Source organism: Callithrix jacchus, chromosome 18 (assembly GCF_049354715.1).
Source record: "Callithrix jacchus isolate 240 chromosome 18, calJac240_pri, whole genome shotgun sequence".
NCBI classification, from domain to species: domain Eukaryota; kingdom Metazoa; phylum Chordata; class Mammalia; order Primates; family Cebidae; genus Callithrix; species Callithrix jacchus.
Genome location: NC_133519.1, coordinates 28,772,120 through 28,794,673, shown reverse-complemented (window position 1 = coordinate 28,794,673; position 22,554 = coordinate 28,772,120). Strand labels below are relative to the sequence as shown.

At 37.0% G+C, this 22,554-nt stretch overlaps 1 protein-coding gene across 11 annotated transcripts in view; it reads left to right on the top strand.

Moving 5' to 3' along the window:
* Positions 1–22,554, top strand: part of RABGAP1L (RAB GTPase activating protein 1 like) — a 737,216-nt gene that overhangs the window by 107,127 nt on the left and 607,535 nt on the right. For 8 of the 11 annotated variants that reach the window (XM_035280064.3, XM_035280065.3, XM_035280066.3 and 5 more), the window contains 3 exons: positions 298–364; positions 4,926–5,028; positions 9,098–9,264. In XM_035280064.3, coding sequence (XP_035135955.1) covers positions 298–364; positions 4,926–5,028; positions 9,098–9,264 — 337 coding nt within the window. The remainder of the gene's footprint in view (positions 1–297; positions 365–4,925; positions 5,029–9,097; positions 9,265–22,554) is intronic. The other 3 variants (XM_078356264.1, XM_078356263.1, XM_078356265.1) reach the window with 1 other exon arrangement.

Sequence of the window (22,554 nt, the reverse complement as noted above, 5' to 3'; positions counted from 1 at the left end):
CTCAGTACTGTATTTTCTTTCAGTCAACAATTTATGGTCACTTTTATGGAAGTTTCTCATCCTTGGTAATCTTTTACATGCAAATAAAGATCTGGAAATTTAGATAACTTATTTCTGTGTGATTATCTTATGTATCTTCATAAATACTTATTCCTGGTGTTCTTAGAAAAAAAATTACAGCTTTTTATAAATACAGAGCTTAGATTGTACAGTTATCGTAAAAAGGCTTTTTGCTCACTGGGCTTCTACATATTCTTGATACCTTATTTCTCCTTTTTTTCCCCCCAATATTTTCAGATGTTTTGGAATGTTATTAAGCCCAGGTCGAAACGTGAAGAACAGTGACATGCATTTACTGGATATGGTAATGATAATCTTAAGCACCTTAACCAAGTATAGATGATAGTTATTTTATATTTTACAAGTATTTTCATCTTGTCAAAATTATTTCTTGCAGCTGTGTGATAGTAATAATTGAATTTGGAAATGCAAACTTAGAATTACTTGTGAAAGAGGAATTTAGTACAATTTCCACCAAGACAGTCATATCCAAGTTGAAGCAAATAAAAGGATTGTGTTATGACCATGTCCATTTATTTTTCTTGGCTTCGTAGATGTCTTTTCTTTGAGCCTGGAGTAACAAGTACATGAGTATAACAAGCATCTCCAGAGTGAATATGGAGCCTTTATTTATTTTAATGCACTGCTGTTAATTTGAGTATTGTGATGGGTACTTTTGTTTTCTTTAAAGCATTTCCCTTTCTGAATTTCTTCTTGATTACCTGTCCTTAGAAAAGTACATTTATTCTAGGATTGATATTTAAGGAATGTCCTTAAAGATTAATATATATTCAACAGTCAATATTTAGTGTAAAAGTAGCAAGCTGTTTTAACTTTCAAATATAAATATCTTCTCATATTGCAGTTAATGATAACATTTAATTTGTGATTTAGAAATGTTACAAGAAAATAATCATCTTAGAGTATGTATGAAGTTTCTTAGTGAACTGAGATTTTTATATTTAGTGATAATAAGCACTACATGCTTTCTTCTTTTCAGCTGTGTTTTGCAAATGTCAGGTTAAACATTACTAATTAGGTCGCCTTTTTTTGAGTAATTTAATGGTAATATCAGTACTGCTTTTATAGCAGTACAGGAATGGTTCATTCAGGCTTTTGTGCACCTGTTTATGTGCTAAGTGTTAAGTGAAGTGCTAAGGTTATGCATATAAGTAAAATATAGCTCTTACCATCAGTGGGTTCATGGCCTTGTGGAAAACAAAGCTTTTCAGTATCTGGTGGTACAACAAGCCACAGAAATACAGAGGAAGTACTGCCTGAATTAGTCAGGTAAAGACAACCAGTTGAATTGAGTATTAAAACATAAATTAGCTATTGATCCATGTGTCTCTTATATATATTTTTTAAACCACATCTCAGTGATGAAAGTGGTTTTACCTAAGGCAAGCCATCAGCATTTTGGAGCCCTGAAAATTCCTTGAGAAAGTAGGTTAGGAGGATTGAGGTATTAAAAATTTTTAGGATCCAAGTCCTAATTAATCATGGTCTTTCAGAGTTGAGAAGATTAAGATGAATTACTGCAGGGATTTGTCCATAAAACCTAAATTCGGTTTATAGAATTAACGGACTGGTATAAACTTCTGAGGCTCCTTCACCATGTCTCTAACTTGCAGAACAGTCCTCCCCACCTTTGAGTTCATATCTAAATCAAGAGTTGTCAGCATTCATGCTCTTAGACAGAGAAGGGGCTTACTTGCAACAAGTAGGTGGGCAAATGGGAGGGATTGTGTTTGCAGTGGTTAACAGTTGTGATTTGTTATTACCCAGTATTGTTAATCTTCATAGTGGACGTTGACCCTCAGCTAGACTACTTTTAATGAAAACAAACTCATTACCTTATGTTGAAGTCTAAAGGGCAGTTCTGGTTATTACAAAGTTATTTTTTTTGTAATCACCTGAAATCATAGTTCTTGTAACTTTGTCTAATTAGTCTTAATTCTGCCCTCTAGAACAAGATATTAATACTTTTGCTCCCTCTATGACACCCCCAAATAGCATGTGAGCTTCATGAAGGGAAAGAAAAGTCCTACTTATAAATGAAGATATGTTTTTCAGTGAAATAGCCAGATTACTTATATATAACAGTCACATGCTGAGTAAGGACATTTCTGTGAATGAAGGACCCATACTTTGAAGGTGGTCCCGTAAGATTATAACGTATTTTTACTGTACCTTTTCTGTGCATAGGTACACAAATAGTTTGGTGTTACAATTGCTACAGTATTCGGTACAGTAACATGCTGTACAAGTTTGTAGGCTTGGAGCAACAGGCTAGGTGTGTAGCCCCTATACCGTCTAGGTGTTTGTAAGTGTGGTATTTTTGCACAAAGAAGTCACTTAATAACAGATACCTTCGAATGTATTCCTATCATTAAGCAACAGTTGACTCTGTGTGTATGTGTGTTTGTGTGTGTACACACAAAATTAGTTTTTTGGGGAGAGTGCAAGTAACAGATTTCATTTTCTTCTAATAATGAGAATATTTTTGGTCAAGATACTTGTAGTACAGGAATAAGAAAATGAGATTTTATTTTTTATTTTTTTAAGACAGAGTCTTTCTCTATTGCCCAGGTGGGAGTGCAGTGTTGTGATCTTGGCTCACTACAACCTCTCCCTCCTGGGTTCAAGCTATTATCCTGCCTCAGTCTCCCTAGTAGCTGGGATTACAGGTGTGTGCCACCATGCCTGGCTAATTTTTGTATTTTTAGTAGAGATGTGGTTTCGCCACGTTGGCCAGGCTGGTCTCAAACTCCTGACCTCAGGTGATCCACTTGCTTCGGCCTCCCAAAGTGCTGGGATTACAGGTGTGAGCCACTGCACCCAGCCAAAAATGAATTTTTGATCCACAGTTCTGATAACTGGGAAAAGCCTAACAGCAAGGTACTAAGAAAAGCAGAAAACTCAGTAGAACCAGGTTTCTTGGAACCGGAACACAATTTAAAATTTTAAAGTCCTAGAGATTCCTCAGAAAGTTAATGAATCTTTATAATTAGCCATATATTAACACTAGACCAGTAGCTGTACCCACAGTTAAAAATACATTTTATATTGTGATCTAGCATACTTGTAATGTGCAAAAAAGCAAAAGTAAGAGTTTCATGAAACAGTATTACATGTATGATGTTTTCTGCTATTTTGTCTTACACTTGCTCCCTCCCTCCCTTCCTCTTCTCATAATCTGCCTTTGTTTTTTGTCTGCATTATTTATAATTTTTAAGGATTTTTTAATGTTTGTTTTCTCCATTTCTCTTACCACTTAACTGTTTTCTAATACTCTGTTGTTCTTTATATTTTTTCTCTACTTCATATTTGTTATCTTATAACTTTGTCTTATATGTGGCTTATCATGGCCTGACTTCTCATGGAAACCTTTTAGCTTCCACTGGTAACTGCCCACTTTCTTTGGTATTTCTTAATTGAAAAAGATTCTGAGCACTAAAGCACAGCACAAGTTCTGATCTTGAAATGGATTGAATTCTTTTTGGGTTAGATGCCCACTCCTGTTCCAAATTGAGCCCTAGTTAGGGAGTAGAGATGGAGGATAGTGGCCTGTATACATGTCTGTATCTCTCTCTCTCTCTCTCTCTCTCTCTCTCTCTCTCTCTCTCTCTCTCTCTCTCTCTCTCTCTCTGTGTGTGTGTGTGTGTGTGTGTAGAGGGGAGAGAGAGACCATTAACATATGAGTGTGTTGGGGCTGCTGAGTTGGTTTCATTTACAAATGACCTTGAGTGTATTTCATCTCTGCAGTGCATGGTCCCTGCACTCAAGCTACACAATCTGATTAGTGAAATATTACTAATACACTAGAAAAATATACATAGTAATTACCAAATGACTGACACAATTTTATATAGGGGGTTCATCTGTGAATGGGCAATAATGAAAAAAGAAAAGTTTTTCTTTGTTTTAGTCTGACCCTTTCAACAGTCTCTATTCATAATGTAAGGAAATTGCTACAGAAATTGAAATATTGTAGTTACTATTCATTTGTATGTGGAAATACTTGTATGATGTGTGTTGTTCTTTCATAGAACAACCTCTACCCCTCCTTTCTCCACACACATATACACAATCTACAAGTAGCCTTGCTTTCGCTATGGCAGTTGCTAGCTTTTTAGTGAGAGTCAAGAGCTGGCTTGGTAAAGTCTTAAAGAATGGAGGAGAAGAGGAAGGAGAGAAGGGAAGAAAGAGGGAGTATGTATAACAGTAGAGGGAGAGAGTTAATAAACTTGGGTGTTGCTTACAAACCAAATTTAGTCTCCTGATACTAATTTATGATTGTAAGAAAATATACAAATATCTGACATATAGAAAATAGAAAAGTGTTAATTTAAAGGTATTAATTGCTATAAAGTAAATTAATATTTTAAGAATTTATTTAAAAATTAGAATATTAGAAGAAAAATATTAACTTTCCCTGCTGTGATTAACTATAGTTCATTTTAACTGTCTTTAGCTAGTTCTATATCATTGTTTTAATGGAAACTATATATATATCCTTATGTGTATATGAGATTTGGACAGTTGGCATCAAGATCAAGTTAAATATAGCTTTGAAACAATATTATATATTTTTGTGATTCAGCATGTAAGTGTATGCCACCTTTTATCCAAGGGTACATGTCTTTCTTTAAATAGAAACCGTGCTTAAAGAAAGCTATAGAAGAATTTAATATTTAAAGAAATGCTTTTGTAGGATGAAAAGAATTTACAATGAATATAAAGCTTTTGCTTGAATGGAAATCCAAATTTTAATAAATTCGATTGCTTAAAGTAGGTATGATTTAAAGTGGTGATTTTCTTGCTTTGTCTTTTATCAGTAAATACTGTTTGAATTTTTATAGGAATCTATGGGAAAGAGCTATGATGGGAGAGCTTATGTTATCACTGGCATGTGGAACCCCAATGCACCAATATTTCTGGCACTTAACGAGGAAACCCCAAAAGGTGACTTTTCTTAAAAGATCCCTTATTAATTGCTTTACATTTTATATTATGAACAATGTTGTTGTTTTTTTTTTTAATTTGGAATTCGTTTAAAGTGGACATATTCTTTTTGTTGAGAATTTGAGATTCATTTTTATACTTTATGCTTCTATGGGGGAAATCTCTACATTTAAAAGAATCCTCCCCAAAAGATATGTGCATTTTGTTATTGTTATTATTATTTTAAAAGACAGGGTCTCACTCTGTTACCCAGGGTAGAGTACAGGCTCATTATAGCTCAGTATAACCTCAAACTCTTGGGCTCAAGCAGTCCTCCCACCTCAGCCTCCTGAGTAGCTATTAAATAGAACTACAGGTGTGTGCCACCATGCATAGCTAATTTTTAAATTTTACTTTTGTAGCAATGGGTCATGCTTTGTTGCCCAGGCTAGTCTTGAACCTTTGGCCTCGACTGATCTTCTTGCCTCCCAAAGCACTGGGATTATAGATGTGAGCCACTGCACTTGGCCTGAATTAATTTTATTAGATTATAGAGAAAGCATTTGGGCTTTGTTTTTCATAAACCAGTATAAAATTGTTTCATTTGGGGAGAGTAATGATAGAGAAATAGTAGAGAAAATGATGAAAAGGAAATATTTTGGAATTTTGACTATTTTAAAATTATTATTTTAACTATTTTTATATTATAGTTTACTTAGTTTTTCATTTATTAATTATTGGCTCCAGTCTTTTGGCCTTTGGGATGCTAGTAATATATAGTAAAGATTTTAATTGTAGCAAATAGTTTTTTCTTACCTTTTCATTGTATTTATCATATCTAATATTGAACAGAATATATAAATGTTAAATAGTTACGTTTGTCATTTTTCCATTGTGTTTTCTTATTCTTACTTTATCCAGATAGCTGTTAATTGCCTATGTTTTTTTGCCCCTTCATCATTTACTTTTAAACTACCCAATGAGTTATATTCCTATCCTAAATACTTTACCATCATTCAACCATTATTTTGTATTTAAAATATAATGGATCAGCTTATCATTAATTTTATATTATTTAGTTTATACCCACAGTAGACTTTTGTTTAATGGCAAGAAGCATTCATGAATACTGATATGAAAATATAATATGTTAATAAAGGGCATTATAATGATAATTATTCTTTCATTTTCTGAAGAGAATATTCACCATTTATGTAAATCACATGCATTTGATCACATATTAAGCTGTCTAAAAATGAGGGCTAAAAAGAAGAAAAGATTATATAAAATTTAACTTTTCATTTATTAACAGTAAATTATTTTTACACCCACAATTTGTTATTTCTGGAGGCAGGCATGCAAATACCTGTAACCTTCTTACTTATACTTGTTCAGAAAGAAGCCACAAAAATGATAAAAATAAACCAGTTGACAGTTTTGAAGAATAAAATATAAGAATTTTGCATATCAAATTATAAAAAGTTTTCATGTTTTTAATGTAACACCTAGTTTAATTTTATTTTGTAATAAGATATACATTTGGTCTACAAATAAAAGAAAATACACTATTATATAGTTTATTTTAATAAACTATTAGTTTATTAGTAATTAATAAAATTTTAATAAATTTTAAAATTTACTAATGAACTAATAAATAAAATTTAAATTTATTAGTTTATTACTAATAAACTATTAAAATAAACTAATAGTATATTATAATATTCTGATCCAAAGTATATGTTTTAAATTTAAAATTATTTCATATGCCACACAAAAATGTTACCCTGATCTTTAAAATTTCTAAATGATGTCCTTGAAATTACACATTACTCAGAGAATTTGTGATCAAATAAAGTTTGATTTTTATGTGAGAAGTTTAGGCCCTGAGAGATGAAAAGTCTTGGATATTTCCACTGCACTAAGATTCAGTTGAACGTTACATTCTGTCTTGCGTTATTCTTTCTTCTTTCTCTAAGGTTCTCCAGGGCAAGTACAATGTCTAACGAATTTTTGTTTCTCTTGAATTGGCAGGTGTGTTTAGTAAGACTCTGTTTAGTAAGAATGTGATAAAATTGTTACTGAATTTGATACTGATAGAGAAGTAGTTGATGAATCTGAATGTTGTATAATATTAAAAAACACTATTGAGGGTTTCTTCTAATTATGGCCTTGGTTATTTGGACTTTGCTTTAACAGAGAACTAAAATTTGTAGACAATAGGTTTTAAAAATATTTATAGCCGGGCGCGGTGGCTCATGCCTATAATCCCAGCACTTTGGGAGGCTGAGGCTGAGGCTGGTGGATCACGAGGTCAAGAGATTGAGACCATCCTGGTCAACATGCTGAAACCCCGTCTCTACTAAAAATACAAAAATTAGCTGGGCATGGTGGTACATGCCTGTAGTCCCAGCTACTCGGGAGGCTGAGGCATGAGAATTGCTTGAACCTAGGAGGTGGAGGTTGTGGTGAGCTGAGATCGCGCCATTGCACTCCAGCCTGGGTAACAAGAGTGAAACTCCATCTCAAAAAAAAAAAAAGGAATGAGGAAATTACAAAATGGTATGAAATAACCAGGTCATTGGTTCAAAAACCTCAATGAGGTCAGGTGCGGTGGCTCACACTTGTAACCCCAGCACTTTGAGAGGCTGAGGTGGATGGGTCACCTGAGGTCAGGAGTTCAAGACCAGCCTGGACAACATGGTGAAACCCTGTATCTAATAAAAATATTTTAAAAATTAGCTGGGTGTGGTGATGGGTGCCTGTAATCTCAGCTCCTTAGGAGGCTGAGGCAGAAGAATTGTTTGAGCCCTGGAGGTGGAAGTTGCAGTAAGTCGAGATTGCTCCATTGCACTCCAGTCTGGGCAACAGAGCGAGACTCCATCTCAAAACAAACAAAAACCAAAAAACAAAAACCTCAATGAATATCAAGCAGAGTAAATAAAATAAAATGAAATTCATGTTTCAACCTGTCATTGAAACTGAAGAAACCTATACACACTGGCCTAGAAGATTCTAGATTCTAATTAAAGGAAGGCTGTGGCCTAGTAAACATTTCAAATCATAACTAGAATTTTGGCTGATAAAACACACTGTTGTTATCTAGAAGCACTCATCAGGACTCAGATATATGTGTATATATACTCACACACAGACATGAATATTTATATGTATATTCATATATGTATGAAAACTACACAGGACTATTTCTTTGAAACTTTGATTAATTTTGCTAAGGGTAAATATGTATTTCAACAATGAGGGTACTGAAAAATCTCTGGAGACTTTTTTTGAAGCATACAGCATGGAAGTATTTGTATCAGTAACTTTTTTGTTGTTGTTGTTTTGAGACTGAGTCTCACTCTGGTTGCCCAGGCTGGAGTGCAGTGGTGCCTGGAAGTGCAGTCAACTTCCTGAGCTCAGGTGATTCTCCCACCTCAGCCTCCTGAGTAGCTGGAACTACAGGCGTGCACCAACATGCCAAGCTAATTTTTTGTATTTTTAGTTGAGTTGGGGTTTCGCCATGTTGCCCATGCTGGTCTCGAACTCTTGGATTCAAGTAATCTGAGTGCTTTGGCCTCCCAAAGTTTTTTACAGTTGTGAGCCATCCTTCTCAGCTTTCAATGACATTTTATGTATACAAGTTTAACAGAGAAGGTGAGTGTCTCTTTTGACAGTTCTTCCCATGCAACTCATTAAACAAACCTGGTAATTTCTATTATCTTCTTTATAAGATGAAGGGACAAATCTCTGTGATTTTCTGGAGGTTCCTTGGGAAGTCAGATAGTTTTAGAGTAAAAGATATCCTTTATTATTGTATTTTATTTATTTTTATATTAAAAATCTAATTTGAGGAATGGAAAAAAATTGTCAGGCAATTTCTTAATGTACAGTTAGGATCATTAGTTTCTAAGAAACATGCTTAGAATACTTGCATACTTATTTAATCATAATGTCAATAGAACATTTAAATATAAGCATAGAAGTTACTATATTGTAAAGAATGTTAATTCTTTCATAAGTGAGGAAACTTTGTTTAAAATAATCAAGGAATAATAAAACTGGCATAAAACCCTGAAAATTTCTACTACAGATAAACGAGTATACATGACTGTGGCAGTGGATATGGTAGTCACAGAGGTGGTAGAGCCTGTTCGCTTTCTCCTGGAGACGGTAGTCCGTGTGTACCCTGCAAATGAGCGATTTTGGTATTTCAGCAGAAAGACTTTCACAGAGACTTTCTTCATGAAATTGAAACAGGTAGGACCTGTTTGTTCCCTTCATACGGTGACATACATTTTTCTTTCCACACCTCTTCTTTAATGCCAAGATATTCCTGAAGTTGCAAAGCAATACAATTCCTCAAAGCAATCAAATGATTTTTGAAGTCAACCAATAGAGTGTTTGAAAAATTCACAGCTAGGTAATATAAGCTAAAAAAATCTCAGCTAGTTTAATAATTATATACTTTTTCCCTAGAAACCTGTAATGTCATAAACCTTCTTAACAGAAATATTGATTCTGCATATAAAATACCTTTTTTGCCTTTTACGTACAATTACTTAAAACCAAAAAGGCAATGCACAGAAATATCATAGGCTTATAAAATTTGAATGAAAAAGTTTCCAAGAAAGACCTAATTTCTATTGTTATTTCTGCCTGTAATATTAGGTAGACAGCTTTATATGAACATCTTGTTTGACTTAGTGAGATTATAAAATTATTTTAATATTAAATGAACAAAATTATAGTTTCTATGATATCCTTAAATGGGCTAATGTTAGTAAAGAAAGTAAGTTTTGTATTACAGTGAAGGAAGCAGATAACAATGAAAAATAACTTGAATTCTAATAGTGTCAGTTTTTAAAAATCAGGATGAAAATGTTCTATTAGAAGAATGAAAACCTTTTTTTTTTTTTTTTTTTTGGGGGGGGGAGGAAGGCAGGAAGGAAGGGAATAAGGACGGTAGGGAGGAAGGAAGGGATGAAGGAAGGAAGGAAAGAAGGAAGGGAGGAAGCGGGGAGGGAAGGGAAGAAAGGAAATCAAGCAATGAAAGAGACATTGCCAACCTGGATCTAGAGGTTTACAAGTTGATTTCTTTTTTTTTTTGAGAGAAGGAAAGAAAAAAAAAAATAAGTAAAGGAGAGGAAGAAAGAGGAAGAGAAAGAGGGAGAGTAAATGGAAATATTGCTTTATTTTGAAAAAAATTGGGTATTAATAATGGCCAATGTTTCATTTAAACTAATGGGTAGGTGTGATGTGGTATTGACAAGAATGTATATTTTGTGTATTTGAAGTGGAGAGCTCTATAAATATTTATTAAGTTTACTTGTTCTGGATCTGAGTTCGAGTCCTTGATATCCTTATTAATTTTCTGTCTCATTGAATCTAAGTCTCCTATCTGGGTGTTAGGATCGTTAGCTCTTGTTGTTGCATTGATCCTTTTACCACTATATCTTTGTTGCTTTAAAATCTATTTTATCCGATACAAGAATTGCAACTCCTGCTTTTTATTTATTTATTATTTATTTTTGCTCTCCATTTGGTTGATAAATCTTTCTCCATCCCTTTGTTTTGAGTCTTTGTGTATCCTTGCATGTGAAACAGGTCTGGATGTAACATGCCGTTGGGTTTTGGCTGTGTCTTTTGATTGGGAATTCAGTCAATTTAAATTTAGGGTTACTGCCATTTGATGTTGACTGGCTGTTTTATCCATTTGTTGGTGTAAATTCTTCTTTATGTTGGTGCTCTTTACTTTTTGGTGTATTTTTAGAAAGGCTAATACTGGTTGTTTCTTTCTGTGTGTAATGCTTCTTTCAGAAGCTCTTGTAAAGCAGGCCTGGTGGTAATAAAATCTCTGAGTTCTTGCTTGTTCATAAAAGATTTTATTTTTCCTTCAGTTGTGAAGCTTAGTTTGGCTGGATATGAAATTCTGGGCTGAAGGTTCTGTTCTTTGAGGATGTTGAATATTGGCCCCCACTCTCTTCTGGCCTGTAGAGTTTCTGCCGAGAGATCTGCTGTAAGTCTGATAGGCTTGCCTTTGTGGGTTATCCGACCTTTCTCTCTGGCTGCCCTTAGTATCCTCTCCTTCGTTTCAACCCTGGCGAATCTAATGATTATGTGCCTTGGGGTTGCTCTTCTTGAGGAATATCTTTGTGGTGTTCTCTGTATTACCTGGGGTTGAATGTTGACCTGCTTTGCTAGTTTAGGAAAATTTTCCTGAATAATATCCTGAAGGGTATTTTCCAGCTTGGATTCATTCTCTCCGTCGCATTCAGGTACACCTATCAAACGTAAATTTGGTCTTTTCACATAGTCCCACATTTCTTGGAGACTTTGCTCATTCCTTTTTATCCTTTTTTCTCTAATCTTTTCTTCACGTTTTATTTCATTAAGTTGGACTTTGACCTCTGATATCCCTTCTTCTGCTTGAACAATTCGAGTGTTTAAACCTGTGCATACTTCTCGGAGTTCCTGTATTGTATTCTTCAGTTCCATTAATTCACTCATACTCCTCTCTAAGTTGTCTATTCTCAATAGGATTTCATCAAACCTTTTTTCAAAGTTTCTAGTTTCTTTACATTGGGCTACAACATGTTCTTTTAACTCACCGAAGTTTGTTATTATCCATTCCTTGAAGAGTGATTCTGTCATCAGGAGGCGCTCATTCTCCATCAAGCCTTGTTCCATTGTTGATGTGGAACTGTGATCGTCTTTAGAGGGAGAGGCGTTCTGATTTTGAGTATTCTCAGCTTTTTTACGCTGGTTTCTTCCCGTCATTGTAAATTTATCCTCCTGTCGTATTTGAAATTACCAACTTTCAGATAAGGTCTCTTGAGTGGACGTCCAGGTTGTTAGTTCCCAGGGCCAGAGCAGCGGCGTTAAAACTGATGGTGGGGCCGGGCGCGGTGGCTCAAGCCTGTAATCCCAGCACTTTGGGAGGCCGAGGCGGGTGGATCACGAGGTCGGCAGATCGAGACCAACCTGGTCAACATGGTGAAACCCCGTCTCTACTTAAAATTACAAAAAAAATTAGCTGGGCACAGTAGCGCGTGCCTGTAATCCCAGCTACTCAGGAGGCTGAGGCAGGAGAATTGCCTGAACCCAGGGGGCGGAGGTTGCGGTGAGCCGAGATCGTGCCATTGCACTCCAGCCTGGGTAACAAGAGCGAAACTCCGTCTCAAAAAAAAAAAAAAAAAAAAAAAAACTGATGGTGCTTTTCTTCCCAGGATTCTCCTGTTGGGCTTCCTTCTTGTTTCCGTAGTAGGCGACTCTGCCTTCCCGGGGCTCCAAACCTCGGTCAGAAGGGAAACCGGTCCCGTTTACTCTGCGCTGAGCGCTGCCGCGTCGAGGTGCCGGCAGAACCGCTGCGCCGACCACGAGAGTCGCACTGGCGACTCTTGTGTTTCCACCACTGGGGGATCTTCTGCTCCGTGAGCGACCAGTGTGGCTTCCTCTAGTTCTCCGTGCCTTCCCTGAGAGCTGCAATCCCGGGATGTTAGCGATCGGCCGTCTTGGATCCATGAAAACCTTTTATATGCTGTTTTTGTTAGTACTTCAATTCTCTCAAGTTTTAAAATGCTTGCTGCTTCATATACTATAATATGGGAACTGCTGTGTGATAAAAGCGCAGGCATCAGCACAGGGAACAAATATAGAAGCCTCTTACTCATTTTTATATTTAAAAACTTGCCATGGTTCATTTTGTCTTCATATACTATGTACTTGGAAATTATTGTGGTTTAAAAAAAAAAAAACTTTCCTAAAATTATTATGGCTGTTATTTGACTCACCTTTTATTATTGTGTCAACTGCTTTTATAGCATATGCTAATGAAGGTTATATGAGCAATATTCAAACTTCAGTCTCCTGAGCATCTTTTAATATTTTATTATGAGAATTTTTCCCTCTCTTCCTTCCTCCCCACCCTTCTGTCCATCCTTTTTTTGAAATAGCCTACTTGTTATGATTATCCAATAATTCTTCATTTTGACCCAAAGAATTATTCATAGTTGAATAATCATGAATAAAGGAGCTGTATAGAAAGTGAGTTGTCATTCTTCTAATGATGATAAATTATTATAATGTAAATTGTACCTTATAGAGATATGAGAAAAAGTTAGGTTTTTCCCAGTTCTATACTTTTATCTGTGTGTCTGTCTCTATATATGTGTATATCTATATTTATATCTATCTATATAAATCATTGATTCCTAAGATCATTAGTTCATTTGTATATATAATTACTTGCAATAATTACATGAATTTTAACAATTACTTTAACTTCTCTCTCTCTCTCTCTATATATATATATAATTAGCTCCTAAGATCATTAGTTCGTTTATATGTATATAAATATATATTAGTTCATGTGTGAGCATTGGGGGTGTAGGAAGGTCTGTTTTGTTCCTGTTTAGTGTCCACTCAGGGCCAAATGGCATTCCATTTTCATTCATTTTCCAATTACTGGGAGCAAGAAAAGCTCTTACAAGAGGATGGAAACAGAAGCTGGGAAAGTAAACTGGAGAAAGTTGTTTGACCCGAGATCTAACAGGAATAGACATTAATTAGGTGTAAGTGGGAAAAAAGCAAGTATAAATGCCCAGAGAACTAAAAAGACTGGGAAGCACAATAATTGATGATGAGAGGAAACTAGGACCCTGATGATGTGAAACTTTGGAGTCCACATTCGGAGTTCTTTTCTAAATCAACTGTATTGAGGTAGTTAGCATACAGTTAAAGGTTCCCATTTAATAGTACATTTTGATGAGTTTTGACAAGTTTATACACATGAATAATCACCATTTGATGTATTATTTTCCTAATTAGTTTAGTTGTCTGTGTTTTCTTGTAGTTCACTGATTTTTAAGTGGATTATTCTAAATACTTTGTTAGTTTCATATCTTCAATTGTTTAGGGTTAGTTATTAAAGCTCTATTAGTTTCCATTAATGGTATCATATTTCCCTGATGCTTTGTGATCTGCATAGCATTGTATTAGTGTCTGCACAATTTAGGAAGTGATCACCTCTTCTAGCCTTTACATGTTCTTTTTGGCCAAGGAAGGACCTTTATTAGTCTGCTAAGCCTGGGCTTCTAGATGGGCCAGCTGGTAGCATATGCAGGCAAATGAGGCTGGGGTCTCTGATCTGATGGGGCCTGCTGCCATTGCTCTAAGGTTGGGTGGAACGCTATGGTTGGGCAGGCCCACTGACTGGTATCTGACGTCAAGTAGGACTGTTGGCTGGGCTTTGTAATTGCCTCTGGTTAGGTGGGGCTGCAGGTTGTGCCCCACAGTTGGGCAGGGTTGCTGGCTGGGCTTTACAGCTGGATGGTGTTACAGTAAGGTGGGGCTACTGGTTGGACTCCCTATTTGTTTGGGGCTGGAGGCTGTGCCTCACTATTTGATGTAGTTATTGGCTAGGCTCCCTGGTTGGGTGGGACTGCAGGTTATACTTAGGACTCCTGGCTTGGTTCCCTGTCTGGGCATGGTTACCAGCTGTGCTCTGCAGCTGGGCTGGATAGCTGACTGGGAAACCCAGCCACACAGTACTTCCAACTATACTCCCTGGCCAGACTGGGTGCCAGGATTGCTCTGTAGGTGGGAGGAGCTGCTGCCTGGACTCCTTGTCAGGTGAAGCTGTCAGCAGGATGTGGTGCCATTGCCAAGATACATGTGCTTGTTGCATGTGGTCTTGTCCTGACAATTTCTCAGTATTCTGTAGGAGAAGAGAAAGACTTTGGCCTTTTGGGAAGTACCCTGGAGTATTGGGGAAGCTAGATGTTCACCTTATGCTGTTTTTTGTCTGCTGGCAAAACCATAGACTCAGCACATCTCTCTTGGCATGAGACTGTGCCGGCCTGGGGTAGTGGCAACATGATCACATTGAAATTGTTCCACTTATACTTCTAATACAACTTTTCTAAGTTTTGTGCTTCTGGAATTGTTGTAGAGATGTTCTTGTGTGTGGATAGTTGCTAGTTGGTATTTCTGTGATGGGTACTAGAGCTTGGGACCTTTTTTTTTTTTTTTTTGAGACAGACTTTCACTGTTGTTACCCAGGCTGGAGTGCAATGGCACGATCTCGGCTCACCGCAACCTCTGCCTCCTGGGTTCAAGCAATTCTCCTGCCTCAGCCTCCCGAGTAGCTGGGACTACAGGCGCGCGCCACCATGCCCAGCTGATTTTTGTAGTTTTAGTAGAGATGGGGTTTCACCATGTTGACCAAGATGGTCTTGATCTCTTGACCTCGTGATCCACCCGCCTCGGCCTCCCAAAGTGCTAGGATTATAGGCATGAGCCGCCGTACCGGCCTGGGACCTCTTATTCTGCCATTTTGCTGATGTAATTCCCTAGAACACACATGTTTTTGATATTACTATAAGTTTCATTCTTCAAATTTTAATTTTTATTGTTTTTATTTTTAGAATATATAAAGACTTGATTTTTGTATATTAGCCATATTTCCTGCAACCTTGCTAAAATTAACTTGTTTTTGTAGCTTTTCTAGATTTTTTTTTTTTTTGAGACAAGATATTGGTCTGTTGCCCAGGGTAGAGTACAGTGTTATACTCACAGCTCACTGCAGCCTTGACCTGTTGGGCTCATGCAGTCCTTCCACTTCAGCCTTCCAAGTAGCTGGGACTACAGGCATATGCCACCACACCTGGCTAAGTTTTAATTTTTTTGTAGAGATGGGATCTTGCTGTGTTGCAAAGGCTGGTCTTAAATTCCTGGACTCAAGCAAGCCTCCCACTGCATCCTTTTTAAGTGCTGTTATAGGCATGAGACACTGTGCCCAACTCTTTTCTAGATTCTTAATGGTTTCTCTATATATGATCATGTTGTCTGTCAATAAAAGTAGTTTCCAATCTGAATGACTATACATTCTTTTTCTTGTTGTGCTTAGTTTTTCCCCCTATGTTGGAATTTTATCAAATGTTTTTCTGCATCTTTTGGGTTTTTTCCTCATTTTTTTCTTATCCGTATATTGAGTTACTTTTTTTTTTTTTAATATTAAGCCAACCTTGCATTCCTTAGGATAAGTCTCCTTTGATCATGATGGTATTCTTTTTATGTATCACTCTATACTTATATATTTTATAAAATAATTTGTATGTCTATTTTTATCAGACATACTCGTTTAGTTTTCTTATAATGTCTTTGTCAGATTTTAGTATTCATCTTGTCTTATGCCCCCCAAAAAATGAGTTGGAAATTGTTTTTTCCTATATTTGCTAGGAGAATTTTTATAAGATTTGTATTATTTCTTCCTTATTTGTTGCATAGAGTTCACCAGTAAAACCATCTGGGCTTGTAGTTTACTTGGTGGGAAGCTTTTTAAATTATGAATATGCTTTCTTTAGTGGATATTGGATTTATTCAATTTATTTATTTATTTATTTGAGACGGAGTCTTTCTCTGTTACCCAGGCTGGAGTGCAGTGGCATGATCCTGGCTCACTGAAAACTCTGCCTCCCAGGTTCAAGTGATTTTCCTGCCTCAGCCTCCTGAGTAGGTGGGACTACAGGCATATGCCACCATGCCAGGATAACTTTTGCATCTTTAGTAGAGATGGGATTTCACCATATTGGTCAGACTGGTCTTAAACTCCTGACCTTGTGATCCACCCACCTCAGCCTTCCAAATTGCTGGGATTATAGGCGTGAGCTGCTGTACCTGGCCATCCATTTATTATTATTTAAATTTCTTGAAATGGTGAGTAGTCTTTCAAAGAATTTTTCTATTTTACCCAGTCTATTGCTCAAAATACTGCCTTATTTGTTAACACCTATAGGATTTGTAGGATCTTCTTTTATTCCTGGCATTGGTTAATTTATTTTTTTCTCCCTTTGTTTTAATCAGTCTAGGTAGAAGTCTGCAACTTATTGACTTTTTCCCCTCAAAGAGCCAGATTTGATTTTCTTATTTTTTTTTCTGTTTCTCTTGTTTATTGTTGTTCCATTATTTTTCCTGCTTTAGTTTCACTTGTATTTCTTTTTATAGCTTCATGTGAAGATTAGATCATTTATTATTATTATTATTGTTATTAGAGACAGGGTCTTGCTCTGTCACCAAGGCTGGAGTGCAGTGGCACAACCATAGCTCACTGTAGTTGTCCAACTCCTGGGCTCAAGTGAGTCTCTCATCTCATCTTCCTGAGTAGCTAGTACTACAGGTACATGCCATCATGCTTGTCATTTTATTTTTCTACGGATGGGGTCTTGCTATGTTGCTCAGGCTGGTCTCGAACTTTTGGGCTCAAGTGATTCTCCTACCTTGGCCTCCCAAAGTGCTAGGATTACAGGTGTGGGCCACTACACCCACCTGAACATTTTTTTTCTGCTTTTTTTCTAATACCTTTTTCTTTCTAAGGTTTCAGCCTTCCCTCTAACTACTGCTTTAGCTGTATTCCATGAATCTTGATATATTTCGTGTTCATTTTAATTTTATTTGAAATATTTTCTAACTTCCCTTGTTATTTCTTTTATGCCCTATGGGTAATTTAGAAGCATATTGTTTGATTTTCCAACTTTTTTAGATTTTCTAGTTATTAATTTTTTTTGCTATTGACTTCTGATTTAGTTTCATTTTGGTCACATAGTATACTCTGTATGATCTGAATTCTTTTAAACTGTTTAGACTTATTTTATGACTTAGCATATGGTCTATTGTAGTGAATTTTTCAAAAGGACTTGTACAGGATGTGTGCTCTACAGTTGTTGAGTGGAGCATCCTATAAATGTCAGTTATGTCAAACTCTATAATAAGTTTTTTCTGTGATCTTTACTCAGTAGGTCAATAATTTCTATGACTATTACTGTAAGAAATAGTAGTAATAGCCACAACTAATTATTTTTTAATTAGTTCACTACATACCATACGCTCTTCTAAGTACTTTACCTTTGTGTAATCTTCAGTAAACCTATTGGAGTATAAGTGCCATTATTACCTCCATTTTCTGGATTTGTACTTACGCACAGGTGGGTTATCTGGTGGTAGACCAGGAATTGAATTTAAGCAGTTTGACTCTGAAACTTACACATAAATGTTTATGGGAAATGGAAAATTATGGTAGTCTAATACCTAAAATTAGGATTTTTTTTCCTGAAAACTTTTCTTCATGAGCACTAGTTTTTTTTTAATTGTATTCGACTTATAGTTGGTTTTTCCTTACTTGCACCATGTTGACGATTAATATCACTATTTAAATTGGTTATATATTATATGAAGAGTTTATAAAGAAAATCTAAGGACTTGTAACATAGCAAATATTGACACTGTACTTACCCATACCCCTTTAAGACAATAGGCTCTTGGCTCGTAAAATTCAGTAATGTGTTATCCTGATGTATGAGGAACACTCTGCTCATATGGCGTTATTTGCCAAAAACATTTCTGTTCTAAAAGCCTTTCTAAATGAATGAACATTTGATATTTTCTTATTACATACTGACTCCACTGACTTAAAGCTTTGCTCTTTGTTAAAATGTCAACATTCCTAGGAAATAAGTCATAATAAGTTTTACTAGTTCTGTTGTCCTTATTGGTAGTGACTTTAATAAGATTCTTTCCTTAGTTTAGGTTTTATTAGGGGTCAAGGTAAGGAAATCAAGAGGGCATTTCTACCTGAAGTGTCACTATATTGAGCAGGAAAGGCCAAAGTTCTGTATCACTTATAATTCCACTAAGATGCTAGTATTCATTTTAGAAATGATTTAGTGCTCAGTTTAGTTTATTAAACATTGAGTGCCTACAGTGTGATAGGCATTATGCATTATGTGATTGGCGTTATGCTATGTTGGGGGTATCTGAATGAGTATTATTTATTATCTGTTCTTAGACGGTAAATAGTATATGGGTAAAAATATTATAATACTAGGTGATAATGCAACAATAGAAGTATATACATAGTTCAGAAGCAGCACTATTGAGCACTAATCGCTCTTATTGCCCTTATTGGAGTTCAGTTAGACTCCCTAGGTTTGTATCTAGTTTACTCTGTTGTATATTTCATAGCTGTATAACCTTAGGTAAGATATTAGTAGTCTCTGAAATGGGGATTATAATTATGCCACCTCAAAGGATCATCATAATGAATAAATATTAAATCATTTAAGACCCTTAGAACAATGCTTGTCACCTGATAAACAATAAATATTAGCTATTATTGTTATTATTAATTGACTACTTACTTGTTTGTCTTCTATCTAGTCTGTAGCCTTTTGGGCAGAGTCCTTTGTATATTCAGCCTAACATAAATGAATGAATGATTCAGTGAATGAAGAACTAATTCTGGTAGATAGATCAGGTGTTTGAAGTGTGACTAAGGAGAGAAAGGGATTTCAGTCAGAGACAATAGTTGGGCTACTTTATAAATCTCTGATGTAATATTGTATGTTCAGGATTTGTAGAAAATGAGATGTTGATGAAGCATCAGTGAACTTGCGTGGGTAATTACTCTGAACAGATAGATAGGTCATTACCATGTCAGGACCTTAGAGACTATCCTCAGAGAGGAACAAATGAAGGCTTTTAACTTCTGAATGACTGTAGATTTATAATTGAGAAAGGTCACTGTTAGTGCAGTGAAAAGAATATCAAGACTAGATGCAGTAAATAAAAAGTAGGAAGGCTATTGTGGCCAAGATAAGAAGTGATGATAGCCTGAAGAAAGGCAGTAGCAGTGAGGATGGTGGAAATTTGAGAGGTGTTAAGGAAGTAAAGATACGGTGTCTGATTTCATGTGAGGTTGAGGGAAAGCAAGATAAGGATTACAGGCATGTGCTACCATGACCAGCTAATTTTTATTTTTAATAGAGATGTGGTTTCTCCATGTTGGTCAGGCTGATCTTGAACTCCCGACCTCCACCCACCTCGGCCTTCGAAAGTGCTTGGATTACAGGCATGACTCACCTCGCCTGGCTAGGGCTTTACTTTAGTTCAGCTAAACATGGGGTCCTTGTCTGTCCCATGGCCATGAAATTTAGGCTCACAGATGGTTTGAAGGATGAGTAAAGCAGGGTTTTATTGGATGAAAGGAAGGAAAGGGGGAAAGAGGGACTCTTGCTATGTTAGAGTCCCTGCTAGAGGAATGCCTCCTGCCCCCACATAGGAAGAGGAAGAGCTAGGCTACCCCCCTCTGCAAACAGGGCAAATTCTCAAGGTTCCACCCCAATGTGCATTCTCGTTGGAGTTTTTCTGGAGAGGCCCTCTTATCTTGCTGTCTCATTCCCCTCTCTAAAGAAGTATATCTAACTGCTGTTGGATTAAGGATAAGGACAAAGATCAATCTTAACTGCTTTCTCTAGCAGAAGGGGCCATGTCGGAGGCTCTGATTCCATGATTGATTGGAGTTTCATGGCCTGAAGGCAAGAACAGACAAACCAAGTTATTAGAAAACATGTATCAAAATGAAACAAGGGGAAGAATAAGGGCAACTCAGAAATCTGGAAGTCTTTTAACAGTTTGCACAAGGACAGGAAGGGCAAAAGCCCAACTGGCAAAAAAAGTTACCCTTTTGCCAGAATGTTGGGCTTTTGGGTTCCCTTCCCCTGAGCCCAATCCTAAGCCAACCAGTTTAAGGTTTGGGAAATTAACTCTTTCCAGTTTGGAGGATGCATCCAAGGGAAATGTCCCTTAGTACAGAGACACAACTACCTATCAGTGAAGAGAGGACAGAGGAGAAAAAAGGAAAAAAGAAGGTATCTTTTAAAGGGGTCCCAAGGGCTCAGGGTGCATTTAAAAGGGGTACAGACTGAAGATGAATGGCTATCCATCTAGAAAGAAGGAGCAGGCGTCCCTGGTTCCCTTCTCTTTCTAACAGATACCCGGGGTACCTGAGGGAAAGAGGGAAGAGCATCCTATCCTCTTTCCATCTTCTGTCCTTGCATCCCTGAGTTCCAGTGACCTTGGCAGGTGCTGCCATGAGTACCAAAGTGGCTTTCCCCCATGAAACACGGGAGCCTAGAGATTAGGAATTATCCACTCTCACCTATGTCTCTTTCCCACTTACTGTCAGTAGCCTTGGAGTTCCCTAAACCTCATTTATGCCATGGGTACTAATGTGGCCTTATCCAAACAGGAAGCTTGGGCTTGGCTTAATTGGAAGGAATCAGCCACACTCACCTGTGGCGCTGTGCCTTTTAACTTCCCTTATTGTCTGCCTCTGGATCTCAGATCCAATTTTCTTTCTTAGGGCTTTGACCCAAAGTTTGGAATTGAGTCTGGGACAGAAATATGTCTCAAAGCAGTTGAATGAACTCCTTATCATAAGCCAAATGCTAAGGTGAAACTGTGGAAATGAGTCCTCCTCCAACAAGGGAGAGGAAAGGATGTCTTGTGACACACCCAGATAACTGGTCCTAAGATTTGGGTACATGGTACTTGGCTTTGGTTAGCTCCCTTGGTCTTACTTTCCCAAAAGGAAACCTCTGAGTGATGGGCATCCTATTTATTTCCATCATCTGGCAGGGTTTGCAGGATAATTGCTCAGAACTAGAATATTGATCCACACTTCTACATTACCCATCCCTTTTGTTCTGAACTGCATCCGGAGATTGCCGGCTGGTTCACAGGAACAAGCAGGGTTAGTCAAAAATGTAGGCGAAAACTTAAAAACAACTAGTGAGTTTAGAATTTAATGACAAATATATGGTAAGTTTTGAAACATGATTCTTTCTGTCCAGTCTTCATGTTTGTTAAAGAACACATCATCATAGGACTGAGTGGTTTGCAAAATAGGCTATAGTTTTATACTTAGCCTGAATATTTGCATAAAGTGCAGCAAGAATAATTATTTCTACATAGGCCTTTTGGATTGGCTTTGATGGAAGTTTGTTCCACAAGGAATCTCAGTAAGACCTTTTAAAGCAGAGCCCAGGGCGCAGTGGCTCACGCCTGTAATCCCAGCACTTTGGGAGGCCAAGGCGGGTGGATCACGAAGTCAAGAGATCGAGACCATCCTGGTCAACATGGTGAAACCCTGTCTCTACTAAAAATACAAAAAATTAGCTGGGCATGGTGGTGTGTGCCTGTAATCCCAGCTACTCAGGAGGCTGAGGCAGAATTGCCTGTCTGAACCCAGGAGGCAGAGGTTGTGGTGAGCCGAGATCACGCCATTGCACTCCAGCCTGGTTAACAAGAGTGAAACTCCGTCTCAAAAAAAAAAAAAAGCAGCGCCCAATCATGGGTTTGTATCCTCAAACACCTGTGAGTTATTCTCTCCTCTTAGGGTCCCAAGATAAACTTGGAGCTTCTGGACCTGTTAGAAAGTGATATTCTTTACTGACCACAGGTTAGGAACTCTGTACAGGGACTGTGTGTACAAGGGTATGAGGCCAGCTTTCCACTGGGCTTTTATTGGCTCTTCAAGTGGAGATTGACTCCTTAAAGGGAAACATACTCTCCCTAGTCAAAGCCTTGGTAAAATAACTACTTTCTCCAGTTGTGTTCTGTTGCAAAAGAAAAATGGATTCTTATTGCACTGATGCAAACAACTATATTGCTATAAGAAGACTCACAGATAGTTTCCAAATTCTAGAGGAACCA